We start from the raw sequence: 12,280 nt of genomic DNA on the forward strand, positions 1-12,280 counted from the left end.
GGTTAATAATAGGCTCTTTTTGTCACTTTTAGAGGGTAAAATTGACCCCTTCTAAGGAGCCCCCTTCTCACTATTATTTTCAGGTATATTGGCCAAACATTGTTCAAGGGAGAAAAGTTAAATTTTTAGACTCGTGTTCCCTAGCTAAACAGGTCCTACCACCCCCAAAAGCAAACATAAAACCTCCAAAACGGCCGATGAAACCCATGTTTGAAGAAAACATAGTTTAGGACCTCGATGATAGTTAACCCAAGTGAGGAAAATTTTGATGATAAAACCTTAAAAAAAAAAAATTATGAGCCTCTTTACCTCTTGGGACGTTTAGTTTGGAACAATAGGCTGGCAGAATATTAGGACTTAACAAGAGTGAGGGAATAAAAAAAAGCTCTTAAATCGAACCGATTTCTTTTCCCCTTTGGAGTTTAAATATGTATTTCTCTTGCCCTTGTCTTATCAAATTCTAACTCTCATTAAAAAGCATAATAGTTTTTTTAAAAAAGAATAGTTTGTAAATCCCATCACTATTACAATAGATCTATAAACAGTGTTTTTAACAAGTTTTAAAAGAATAACAGTTTTCTTCATAGTCAAATGGAGATATAATGGGGGGCTATATCGAACTATTAAAATTTAAAAAAAAAAAAAAAAAAATACTGTGAACTTGGTCCATGCCCATAAATATCAAGCATGCAAGGCAGACGACTGCAGAAGATTTTCAAGACCTTCCAGAGATATGAAGAAAGCCTGATGCGATCAACGACCGTCTCAAAAGTTGGAAGCACTTTCGAAACGAGTTTTAAGTTACCCTAATCAGTATTCCTATCGAACTAGTGCTGCACTAACAGTCAAAAAAATCCAGCTTTATGTCATAAAGCCCTCATCACTAGACCATAGAACTGTACAGCAAGCCCAAGGATCTTTAGGAAAATCCTCCGAGTGATAACATTAGCGAGCACCATCATCATAAACAGTGGTTTACATCTTTCCGAGGGCAAACTACTGAATTGCCATATGCAGCATTTAATAACCCATTCGCAAACTTTGGGGTGTGTCCATTTTGCACAATCTTTATCTTTGCGTGTCCATTGCTTATCGTGTCTGCCGAAAATTGGCTGGCATTCCCATTGTTTTGTAGAAAGGCCTCTAATTGGCCACATGCTGCCTTAATGAGCCCTGCAATCAGGAGTTTTGGAACCATCACAGCGTGAAGCAACATTGGCAATCTACTTCCAAAGTAATAAAATCAGAAGTAATCACATAAATTATACAAGTCACGATAAATATGGTGAAATCCTGAACCTACAAACTTATAAATTAGCTACTGGATAAAGCAGTACTGTACCTAAGAAGAGCGGAGATGGTTTCCCTGGTCTGGACTTAAATTCGGGATGAAACTGAACTCCCACGAAGTATGGATGGCCACTTAGTTCAACAATCTAAAGCACAGTTCCAAACACAAGGCTAAAAAAAAGACTAGATATCGCACAATAGAAAACGCGCTTGCACAATCATAATTTAAAATAATGCATACCTCCATACGGCGACCTGTTTCATCACTGCCAACAAAAGATAAACCAGCATTTTCAAGTTGACACACCATTTCAGGATTGACCTACCCACAAAAGAAGAAAAAAAAATGAATACAGGTGTTAACTAGTTAAAGACCACATACAGAGTTTCCAAGCAAACTAAAAGAGTACCTCATATCTATGTCTATGTCGCTCATCAACAAACTTCACATTGCCATACCTTAAATGCAGTTGCAAAATAATAGAAGTTACAGACAAGGAATCAAATATGAGATTCATCAAAAACAAATGCTAATTAAAGCCCTCTTCATCCTATCAGTTCCAAAATCTTCCACAGATGCCACACAATGCAGGAGTAAGATGCCAGAAAGTTTTAATGAATAAGAGGTCCTTACAACTGTGCAGATATGCAATCCATAACAGTAAAGTAAGTTCTCCTTGACCCTAGACGCATAGTTCCTCCCATATGAGTCTTTGAGCCCTATTATCAAGTACAGAAACTCAAGTTTACAGGATATGTGGAAGCAACTTGAGCAAACTAGTATAGTGCACACCTCAGGCATAAAAACCACACAAGGATTCGTCGTTTCAGGATCGAACTCTGTGCTGTTAGCATCAAGTATACCGAGAACAGATCTGGCAAATTCAATGACTGCAATTTGCATCCCCAGGCATATGCCCAGAAAGGGAATCCCATTCTCTCGAGCATATTTGGCTGCTAGAATTTTCCCTTGGACTCCCCTATCACCAAAACCTCCTGGAACTAGAACACCATCAGCACCCTGAAAAATAGTACTAATCGGATAACTGCATAAAATATTAACATTTCTAACTACAGAGAAGGAAGAAAGAAATTTAGAAACAAACTCAATATTGGGGCACCTTTAAAAGTTCCCATGCAGCTGCATAAACCTCAGGGGCCTGCAGGCAATAAATAAATTAACTAAACGATCAAAGGCAGAGAAGCCACTTGGGAAAAAAATGTACCTCTGTGGCAGAAATATCTTCAAGATCCCCAGCTGGAACCCATTCTACAATAAGCCTTCTATTGCTGGCGACAGAAGCATGTAAAAGGGCCTGACCCGTCAAGCTAAATATTAGGTTCTGAACTATGGTTTTTTCGACTATAAACTTTTATATAAATTTGGTATCTTCAAAAAAAAAGTGGAAAGAAAGCAAGCAGGAGCGAATTGCACTTAAAACAGAAGAAAACACACATTGCATCCATGAAAAGGTGAGATATGAAGAGAAGCTGGGAAGTTCTATAATTCAAGAGCCTATTAAAACTTATCAAGTACAGACTTATTAAACACAGGGCTAAACTTGTAATTTAATATATACATACACATATATATATATATAATTTTAATGTAAATTTAGCTAAATTTGTGTGTGTGTGTGTGTTTGAATGGAAACGAACTTTTCATTTTGATAATATGAAAAGAATCTAATACACAACTTACAAGGATAAAGAGACAAATAGAAATAAACTTGAACTAGAAGAATACAAGCATTAACAATCTGAAAATATAGAAGAAATAAAACTAATAAAAGAAAAACACTCTAATTCAAACTGATATCTTGCACCAAAAAACTTAAATAACTTGGATAGAGAACACCAAGTGGAAGAAGTCTTGCAACTTCAAAACGATCAAGTCCCTTCGGTGATATCCAATAAAATTGGAACTTCAAAACGATCAAACCACGAGAGTGATTTTTCAAAACTCTACTTTAACAATAAATGCTTTTTCCATGCATCTCTTCAAAAGAACCAATTGGGGGAAACAACTCTACACCTTCCTTAAAACCGTCAGCCACAACTACTTTACCTAAGCTTCAATCACAAATGGCAACTCTTCAAAGACTTTGCTCGGATTTCAGAATTCAAAACCTATTCACATGAGGTCTAGAATTAATGGCTGACGTTTCAATTCCTTCATTAGGAATGTTTCCAACCTCATAATTACATCCTTTATTTCCTTTGCAGCGCTGTGACTCTTGGATTTCCATAATCATTACGGAGGCCTTCATTTATAATATTCTTTTCAAAATCAGGCGCCAAAGTTGAGTCTTCAACCAAAAATCCTTCATCCAATGCTATTAAATTAAACGGGATGCATCAAATGAATTTGATAGGACTTTTTCAATGCTATTTTCATGACAAAAGATCTCAAAATTTTCCTCTTTATCACACAAGCTTCAAAATGAATGAAGAAATCACTCGGAATAAAATCATGAATAATCATTGAAGCAGGGATAAAACTACAAAATAAAACAAAACAAAATTTAAATAATAATAATAATAATAACTTAAAAAAACGATCTTCAAGAAAGCTGAGGACTAATTTAAAACCATTCAAGGTTTGTGAAGAAATATTTAGGAACCCTCCTAGTTCAAAAATACATTAACCTTCAAGAGAACGGAGAAATGGAGAAAAACAAAAGAAAACAATACTATTGAGATACAAAGAGGAGAAGACATAAAAAAGAAACACTTAAAACCAAACAAACGAGATCCATAAAGGAAACCAATGTTAGCGAACACATAAACTTTAAAGTCAAAGCCAGTGGAAGCCCAATGAGCAGACAAGGTAAGAAGTCCATTAAGACCAAACGTGTGAGGATCAAACCACAAAACAAACCAACTTCTGAACTGTCACTTTCAAGTTTGCAACTACTAAGAAAAAAATGCATCTTCATAAGGGCAAAACAATAAGGCTTACCCAATACGAGAATTCCACGATAATAATTCAATCCTTAGATTAAATCACCAAGCTTAACTTTAACTAAAAAAGAACGAGGTGGAATTGACTTCATTTGCAGACCACATTTTTCAATTAAAACAAAGAATTTGGCAAGAATTATGTGTGACAGTGATTCTTTACTTGGCAGTTTCTTCATGGCCGTGCCAACTCACTGGATTGAAAAAAATGAGGCTTAGTCACACTCATAATAATTCAATCCTTAGACTAAACCACCAAGCTTAACTTTAACTAAAAAGGAACCGGGTGGAATTGACTTCATTTGCAAACCATATTTTTCAATCAAAACAAAGAATTTGGCAAGAATTATGTGTGAATAATTTTTTACTTGGCAGGTTCTTCACGATCGTGCCAACACGCTGGATAGGCTTGTTAGGAAGTTGCCTTTGCCAGTTGGGCTTTTTTGTTGTATTCTTTGTCGGTAGGCGGAAGAAGACTTGGATCATATTCTCTCGTGCTATAACTTGGTGAGTGGAGATTCTTTTTCAGACATTTGGTATGATGTGTGTTCGTCATAGGGACATCAGTGCTATGATCAAAGAGTTCCTCCTCAATCTACCTTTTCTAGGGAGAAAGTTTATTTTCTTTGGCTTGTTGCGGTGTGTGTGGTTTTTATAGGTTTCGTGGGGTGAGCGAAATAGTAGGGTGTTCAAGGGTGTGGAGAGGGATCCTATCCCTTGTTCACCTTCACGTTTCCCGTGGACTTCGATTTCGAAGACTTTTTGAAATTATTCTATAGGAACGATTTCGTATAGCTAGAGTCCCTTCTTGTAAAAGGAGTCCTTTTTTTGTGGGCTTAGTTTTTTGTATGTCATGTATTCTTTCATTATTTTAAGTTGTTTTCATCAAAAAAAAAAAAAAAAACAAACAAAAAACAAAAAACAAAAAACAAAATAAAAAACAAAACAAAAAACAAAAAGGTGACAGTTCTGCATGAACATATTCATTTTTCACCATTATGAAACAAAGTATCAAAATCATCTACAAAGTAAACCTTTGAGTTTCCTAAAATAAATCATCTTGTGCTAGAGTCCATAATATCCTCACTACTTACATTAACAGTTGATGACTATATGGACTCCAGCAGGGACAAAGTATCGAAACTTAGGCTGAAGAATATCTAATTCCATTATGAAAATTTCTGATCATATCCCAAAAAATTAGCCAACATTTCTTATCAACTCCAGCAGGGACATGAAGATTTTTCCTTCCTCTAGGAGAAGGCCAAACTACACATTCGAAGAACCAGCCAGCTTGATTCCTAAATTTTGCTGGTCAAATCGCTTCACAATCATTTTTCATTTACTTTTGGAAGAAACCCGACATGGAAAAGTGCAACAACTCCACTAAACTAGCTTCAAGCCATTGTCAGGAAGATAAAGATATGAAAATCTTTCTTTTGTAATTCATATCTTCCAAGAAGAAACCATTTTCCTCTAACCAAATACGATAACAAGAATTTCTAATGTAACAACTTTTGACTTCCATCCTCAAAATGTAGAACTTAGAAGAAACTCTGAATACTTTAACCATAATCTAAAAGTAATTGTCAAGATATAGGAAGATTAGGCAATGAGGAGAGACTAAGAAGCACAAACACAGATACGGATACATGATACTGATACGATACGTTAATTTCTAAAAAACTAAGATACGGATACGTCGAAGATACGTTTTATATATATATAATAATATTTATTTTAAGTTAGATTAAAATAGATTCAAGAAGAGAGTGAAAACTTGAAAAAAAAATCTAGTAACGTCGAGTGATTGTTGAGCAACTAGAGTAGACGGTAGGAAAAAAATTGAATAAGAAGATTGAAGAATGAAGTTGTGGATGAAGGGGGTGTGAATCATGATTTAAATAGTAAAAGAGAAGGGAAGAAGGAAGATTTAATTACGTTTTAGGACTTTTTTAAAAAATTATTATGTTTTTATCATTTTTAATTTATTTTGTTTTGGATTGCTCAATTTAAGTGTACTTTTATGTTTGGAAGTGATTTGAAAATGGTTGAAATCACTTTTGCCATTTTCAAAATCATTATGAAACATGTTTAATTTTTCAAAACTAATTTTGATGATATGAAAATTGCATTTAAAAGAGTAAAATTGAAAACTAAATTAATTTTGAGTAATTAAAAGTGTGTTTTTGAGTGATTTTAAAAATGAAAAAAGTGATTTTTGATGATTTTAAAATCTCTCCTAAACATGCACTGAAATAAAATGGGTTGTGGGTTGGGTTTTTTAAGTGGTTAGGCTTAAATTTGAAAAAAAAAAAAATTTAACCCACGTATCCCCTCCACGTATCTAGAAGCAGGTATGTGTATCTGAAAATTAAAAATAAAAATAAAAATATCAGATACTTCAAATCACGTATCTAGACGTATCCGTATCGTATCCATATCTGATACCGATTCTCTGCACAATTAGAATCTGTACTTCCTAGAGGAGAGATGATCGAAGAAGAGGCTAATAATAGGAAGGTGAGGAAGAGGAAAGAGGAGAGAACATTCCACAGGAGGAAGAAACTCTGAATCTTTATTTCTAACATATGATCAATTTGTTTGGAGCTTTTTTGAATTTTTTTCTTTTAAAAAAAACATATTATATAGATATCCTCTTTTCTCATATAGATACTTTCATTTTTCTCCCATTTGTCCAATTCTTCACCAATTTTCTCACAACAAAATATAAACCAAAACTTCAATCATTGGCTATTTACACAAAATCTCACAAAAATACAAAATCAAAATCTCTCCTTAAAACTTACCAAAATGATAAATAGCCAAATACAATCATTGGCTATTTACACACACTCAACTACTAACGTACAACCACATTAAAACATTTAAGTCTTAAGGTTCCCTCGGTGCTTCCACTATTCTCTTTTATTTTTGTTATAATCTATATGCTTTAATTGAAGGGCAATTTTTTTTTTATAAAATAAACAAAGGTCAAACAATTAACAAGGAGAGTGAGAAAGGAATAAAAATAGAGAAGTGTTAGGTCATAGATTGAAGTAGGGGAGAGAGAAAAGAAATGGAGGAGGGAGGTGATGGAATATAGAAAAGTCGTAAGAGCATTTTTAACCTTTTAAGGTAAAGGTACTAATGTAACTTATGAAAGTTTAGAGGTATTTTTGCAATGAGGTATTAACAATTTATGTTCTCAACCGTAAGGGTATCTTTTAACTTTTTTTAAGTTCAAGTATATTTTTTAAACTTTTTAAAGTTCAAGGGTATTTTTGAAACAAAACATTAACGATTTTCGTCCAAAACTAACGATCATGGCATCTTTAAACTCTTTTAGGAAGTTCAAGGATATTTTTGAAACATTTGAAAGTTCAAAGATACTTTTGACACAAAGTACAAAGTGAAGTTTAAAAAATATACTTGAACTTAAACACTAACGGTTTTCGTCCAAAACTAACGATCATGGCATCTTTAAACTCTTTTAGGAAGTTTAAGAATATTTTTGAAACATTTGAAAATTCAAAGATATTTTTTACACAAAGTACAAAGTTCAAGGACATTTTTTATGATTTATCCAAAGAATTTTAAGAAAAACAAGATCTCTTGAAGGAGATCATTGAGAGAGTGAACTTTTTTAAGTATTTATCAGTTTCTTTATAAAATAAAACTTTTAAAATGGGGTTTGATCTTAAAGCATCGAGGCTCACTTTTTTGTAAAATTTCCAAAATTATCACATACATTCTGTACTGGTCGACGATAACATTGTTTCTCTGTAATCTAATCAACAAAGCAGAACTTATGGGACATTTCTCCAAAAGAAAAAAATTCTAGAAAACTGGCAACCAGCAAGAGCGATGGAGATATTCCCGGGAGACTACTAGGCTACACTGAAGGTGGTGGCGAATTCGCACTGTATGACCAAACAGTCCATAGATTCTCATTTTTCTTGAAATTCGTATAGAAAAAGATGAGGGAAACAATTAGAGGGGAAAAAAAAGAGCAATTTTCCCCTGAACTTTATCTTGACTGTTCGAGATTTTATAGACCATTAGATAAGATGGAGAAATTTATCATTTTACTATACCCATATAATTGCTAAGATTACAAAAGTTAAAAACCAAAGTAGAAAGTATGATATATTATTTACAAAAAAAAGTGTTCATTAACAATAATTATATACAAAATTTAGCAGATAGCTTAGCATCCAAAATCCATTAATTATTTTAAATTTCAAGAAACCCAAAAGTAGGATCCCAAGCCCCCGGGAGGCTGGAAATGTTTCATGTTTAGGGACCTACCTTTAATACAGAGAGGTACGAATCTGACAGGCCTGTGTATTTACCAACCATAGCAATTTTGACCTATATATTTCCAGAAAAATTTGAATGAATATTTTTTTTTCTTAAAATAAAAAATGGAAGCATATGATAAAGTTCAACAAATGAGATAAGTGCTCAAGACCCACGGAATCATGTAATTTATCATATAACCTTGTCCTAGACGTCCATCGATCTAAATCAGGTTCTCCTGCTACACTGGAAATTTGTAAATGTTAGTAGACCGTTTTAATGGAAGTGCGTTCAAGAGATTCAGACAGATTAGATGCGTTGACTCTAAGATAAAGATTTTATGTCGTCAATGACATTTGTAATACCAACCTGTGAAGATTCAGTCCTTTTAAGAGTGCAGTATGAGCCTTCTGATCCTGTTGAAGAAAAATGTTCCAGTCTTTCCTCGCATAAAAAGAAATATGACGAAAGAAATCACTTACTCTTAATAGCAGAGGAATATGCCAGATATTTGGCACATCATAGAGAGTGATTATATTATCTGCCTGTCAAGAACCCAACTCATTAGAAACAAATGCAAAGCATCAGATGACCATGTTGAAGGACATCATCATACTATACAGTACCGGCACATGACAAAATTGAGCAAGTTTTTCCTTAACATTTTCATCGAGTTCCTGTTAAAGCCAAATAAAGTCAGATCATGAAATAGTTGCAGTCTCAAGCCCCAAAAGAAAGAAGGGAAAGGGAAAACCTTTGTACTGCGGCAAGCTAAAATATTTGGTACCAATCCCAGGCCTCTTAGACCTCGAACACTATGTTGAGTAGGCTTAGTTTTCTATGGTTCAAAATTAATAAAAATAGTCAGGAAAATCAACAATTATTAAAACATAAGCATAAGCGTGTGCTTCATTTTTCTCTCTTTTGTTTGACAGGTAGTACAGTGTGGGTACAAATATGAGTATAGATTTTCCATGCTTACCTGTTCACCAACCACATTGAGGACCGGAACAAGGCTAACATGAACCAGGCAGAAATTTCCAGGACCTAAAACGAGGCATGTCAGACAAACTGACAAAGAAGCAGGTTCCTCCAACAAAATCTAAAGAATATTAACTTGGTTCATCAAACAAACTGATAGATAAACAACTCTGACCTACGTGGTACGAAAATTGGCCAAGTGCTTCAATAAATGGCATCGATTCAATATCTCCTGCATGAAGTAAAACAAAAGAGAGGCTAGAGGCTCTCTCCCAATAAAAAATTGGAGTACGTTTCTCAAGAAACATTATTTGAACTTATACCTATGGTGCCACCCAATTCAATTACACACACGTCAGCTGGACCTTCTTTACCATCCACTGGTATCATTGCTACACGCTCAATCCATTCTTGAATTGCATCTGTAATGTGTGGAACAACCTAATAAAAATAGAAATGAAATTGACGTACCATTGACATTTGGTTATAGAACCTCAAAAAAAGACAAAACGAAGTTGTAGCAGACCTGAACAGTCTTCCCTAGGTAATCACCTCTTCTCTCTTTGTCAATCACAGACTGTCAAAATATCAGGGGAGGAAGTAAAATTAGTAATGATATAGCTTTAGGCACGACTTCACAAACACAAAGGCGAGTGAGTACAGAAAGCCAATGTACCTGATATATTTTTCCAGTTGTGATGTTGTTATCACGAGTTAGCGTGATGTCCAAAAATCGTTCATAGTTTCCAAGGTCCAGGTCAACCTTAAAAAGATAGCCATTCATGTTACACATATGAAATAAAGAAATCTCATAGAAGCGCAGAGATTACAATATACAGGCCAGGTTGGGAATCCAACCATGATTAATTATATGTACAAAAAGAATTCAAACAGATCATCAAGCCGCCAAAACTTCAACTGCATACTCTACTTGATAACATTTAAAATGGAAGTAAAATAAGAAAAAAGTGTTCCCCAACTCACGAATAGAAGAACAAAGCAAGACTATTGACTGAAATATATCAAAAAAAGAAAAGAAAAGAAAAAAGAAAAAGAAAAAGAAAAAGAAAAACAGGGCAAGATCTCAAGGGGGTCGGCTTTATATACATAGAAAGACATTCATGAAAAATAATTATTGGACGGTCATACTCGTGCATGCTAAAACAGATAAATGCATCAATTTACCTCGCCACCATCATCCAAGACAAACACTTCGCCGTGCTCAAAAGGAGACATGGTACCAGCATCCGTGTTTAGATAAGGATCTGCAGATATGAGCAAAACACAGAACAATATTAAAGTACAAACACTAAATTAAGCGCCATATATATAAGAAGACAATGCAGATGCAACCGCAAACTGACAAAACATTTCTGACATCTAATATACCAATCTTAATGGAAGTAACTCGAAGACCGCAAGCTTTAAGGAGGACACCGATACTACTAGCAGTGACCCCTTTGCCCAGTCCGCTAACAACACCTCCCGTAACCAATACGTACTTCATATTCCTCAGGTCCTTAAAATCCGATAGTTGGAAGTAGTCCTGAGGATGTCGAAGAATACAAACAAGGATATAAAGGGTCAGGGAATATTGATATTAGAGATATATAATTAGGTTAAGATGGAACGGAGAGATTAACGAGAAATCGACCTCGTTCACAGTGACGATCTTTACAAAGTTCCAGCCCAGCCTCTTACCGCATTCTTCTTTTGATCGTGCATTTTCTTTCTCTCCAGAAAACTTCCTGGAATTTTTGAAACTCTTTATAGACTATATCTAAAGTCTTCCTCGGAAAAAATATATAATGTTTTGGATTATCCTGAAATGATGAATCAACCTAGGAATGGGATAAGCACAAAAGCTGGCGCCCGGCAGGTTGAAGGATAGGACAGGACTCTTCTTCAAATTCGAAACAAAGAAGATTGTTCAAATAGCCGTATCTGGATTTTTCTAAAGCCTCTGAAAGCCCTTCCCTCCTGGCTCCAGTGCCTCCCTTGCTCTTCTCTCTTCGGCGGCGGGTGGCTGAGGACGAAGAACTCACTTCAACGAAGAAAAATTACGTATAATTACGTATAAATATGAGACGCGAGAAAACATCAAGTTTTTACATTTTCTTTTTCTTTTTCTTTTTCTTTCTCTTTCCCACTCTTGTGTGTATTTAATAATTCAACTTCAATTCGGTGCAACTATTTTTCAAAAAAAAAAAAGGAAAAAGAAAAGTGCATCGTGTGTTTTATTTTCTAAGTACAGTATTTCAAGATTTTTTTTGAAACAGAAATGCACTAACCCAAACAACACTGCCAACAAACGTGTAAACCGTCAACCCCTTCCAGAATAAGGAAAAGAATAAAAGACCCATGACACTCGAATCAGGGAAGTCAAATAAGCTATACGGCCTACTTTGTTTTCCTGTTTATGAATCTTATAAAAATGATAGATATTGATAGAAGAAAGAGGTTAAAGCCCTTTTTAAGAAAAAAAGAAAAAAAGGACAATAACTATTTCAAATAAATCAAGATCCAAATAGTTCAGCAATATAACCATGCAACTTCCTACGATGGGCTTCCCAAGCTGATCAAGAAGAATCCATCCCAAACCTTCTATTTGATGTGACTCTAACCAACTCTCATCCACATTGAGCTTCCAATAGCTCTCCTCAAGAGTTTTTCACCCACTCGTCTCAAGACGAAGTATGGAAGGGGAAAGGGGAATGATAGTTTTAACAAGCATGCAGCAGAAGAA

The 12,280-nt window shown here is 34.7% G+C and overlaps 1 protein-coding gene across 7 annotated transcripts; it reads right to left on the reverse strand.

Moving 5' to 3' along the window:
• Nucleotides 1–603: 603 nt before the first annotated feature.
• On the reverse strand, nt 604–11,677 carry LOC120069083 (CTP synthase-like). Of its 7 annotated transcripts, XM_039020770.1 has the most exons (23): nt 11,376–11,424; nt 11,189–11,282; nt 10,924–11,080; nt 10,720–10,799; nt 10,211–10,297; nt 10,061–10,111; nt 9,858–9,975; nt 9,710–9,766; nt 9,536–9,600; nt 9,308–9,391; nt 9,180–9,230; nt 9,036–9,098; nt 8,923–8,969; nt 8,730–8,799; nt 8,563–8,625; nt 2,517–2,606; nt 2,412–2,450; nt 2,084–2,311; nt 1,925–2,010; nt 1,701–1,749; nt 1,532–1,612; nt 1,343–1,436; nt 604–1,173 (listed from the first exon to the last, which is right to left on the reverse strand). In XM_039020770.1, the coding sequence occupies exons 3-23, from the start codon at nt 11,039–11,041 to the stop codon at nt 962–964; spliced, it is 1,833 nt and encodes a 610-aa protein (XP_038876698.1). In that variant the 5' UTR covers nt 11,042–11,080; nt 11,189–11,282; nt 11,376–11,424; the 3' UTR covers nt 604–961. The 7 variants fall into 7 exon arrangements, 6 of the variants coding, with proteins under 6 accessions (XP_038876698.1, XP_038876694.1, XP_038876695.1 ...); XM_039020766.1 differs by having other exon boundaries at nt 8,923–9,098; nt 11,376–11,675; XM_039020767.1 differs by having other exon boundaries at nt 8,923–9,098; nt 11,189–11,299; nt 11,376–11,675.
• Between the last annotated feature and the right edge of the window lie 603 nt (nt 11,678–12,280).

This window comes from Benincasa hispida, unplaced genomic scaffold (genome assembly GCF_009727055.1).
Source record: "Benincasa hispida cultivar B227 unplaced genomic scaffold, ASM972705v1 Contig207, whole genome shotgun sequence".
NCBI classification, from domain to species: Eukaryota; Viridiplantae; Streptophyta; class Magnoliopsida; order Cucurbitales; family Cucurbitaceae; genus Benincasa; species Benincasa hispida.

What these genes read in the sequence shown, in the direction of transcription:
- LOC120069083 (XM_039020766.1), bottom strand. Translation starts at nt 11,041, where the DNA reads ATGAAGTACGTATTGGTTACGGGAGGTGTTGTTAGCGGACTGGGCAAA. An exon ending in ACCTAGGGAAGACTGTTCAG is followed by an intron (nt 9,976 to 10,060) that starts GTCTGCTACAAC and finishes TATTTTTATTAG; the next exon opens with GTTGTTCCACACATTACAGA. An exon ending in AAACAGGTCGCCGTATGGAG is followed by an intron (nt 1,437 to 1,531) that starts GTATGCATTATT and finishes ACTGTGCTTTAG; the next exon opens with ATTGTTGAACTAAGTGGCCA.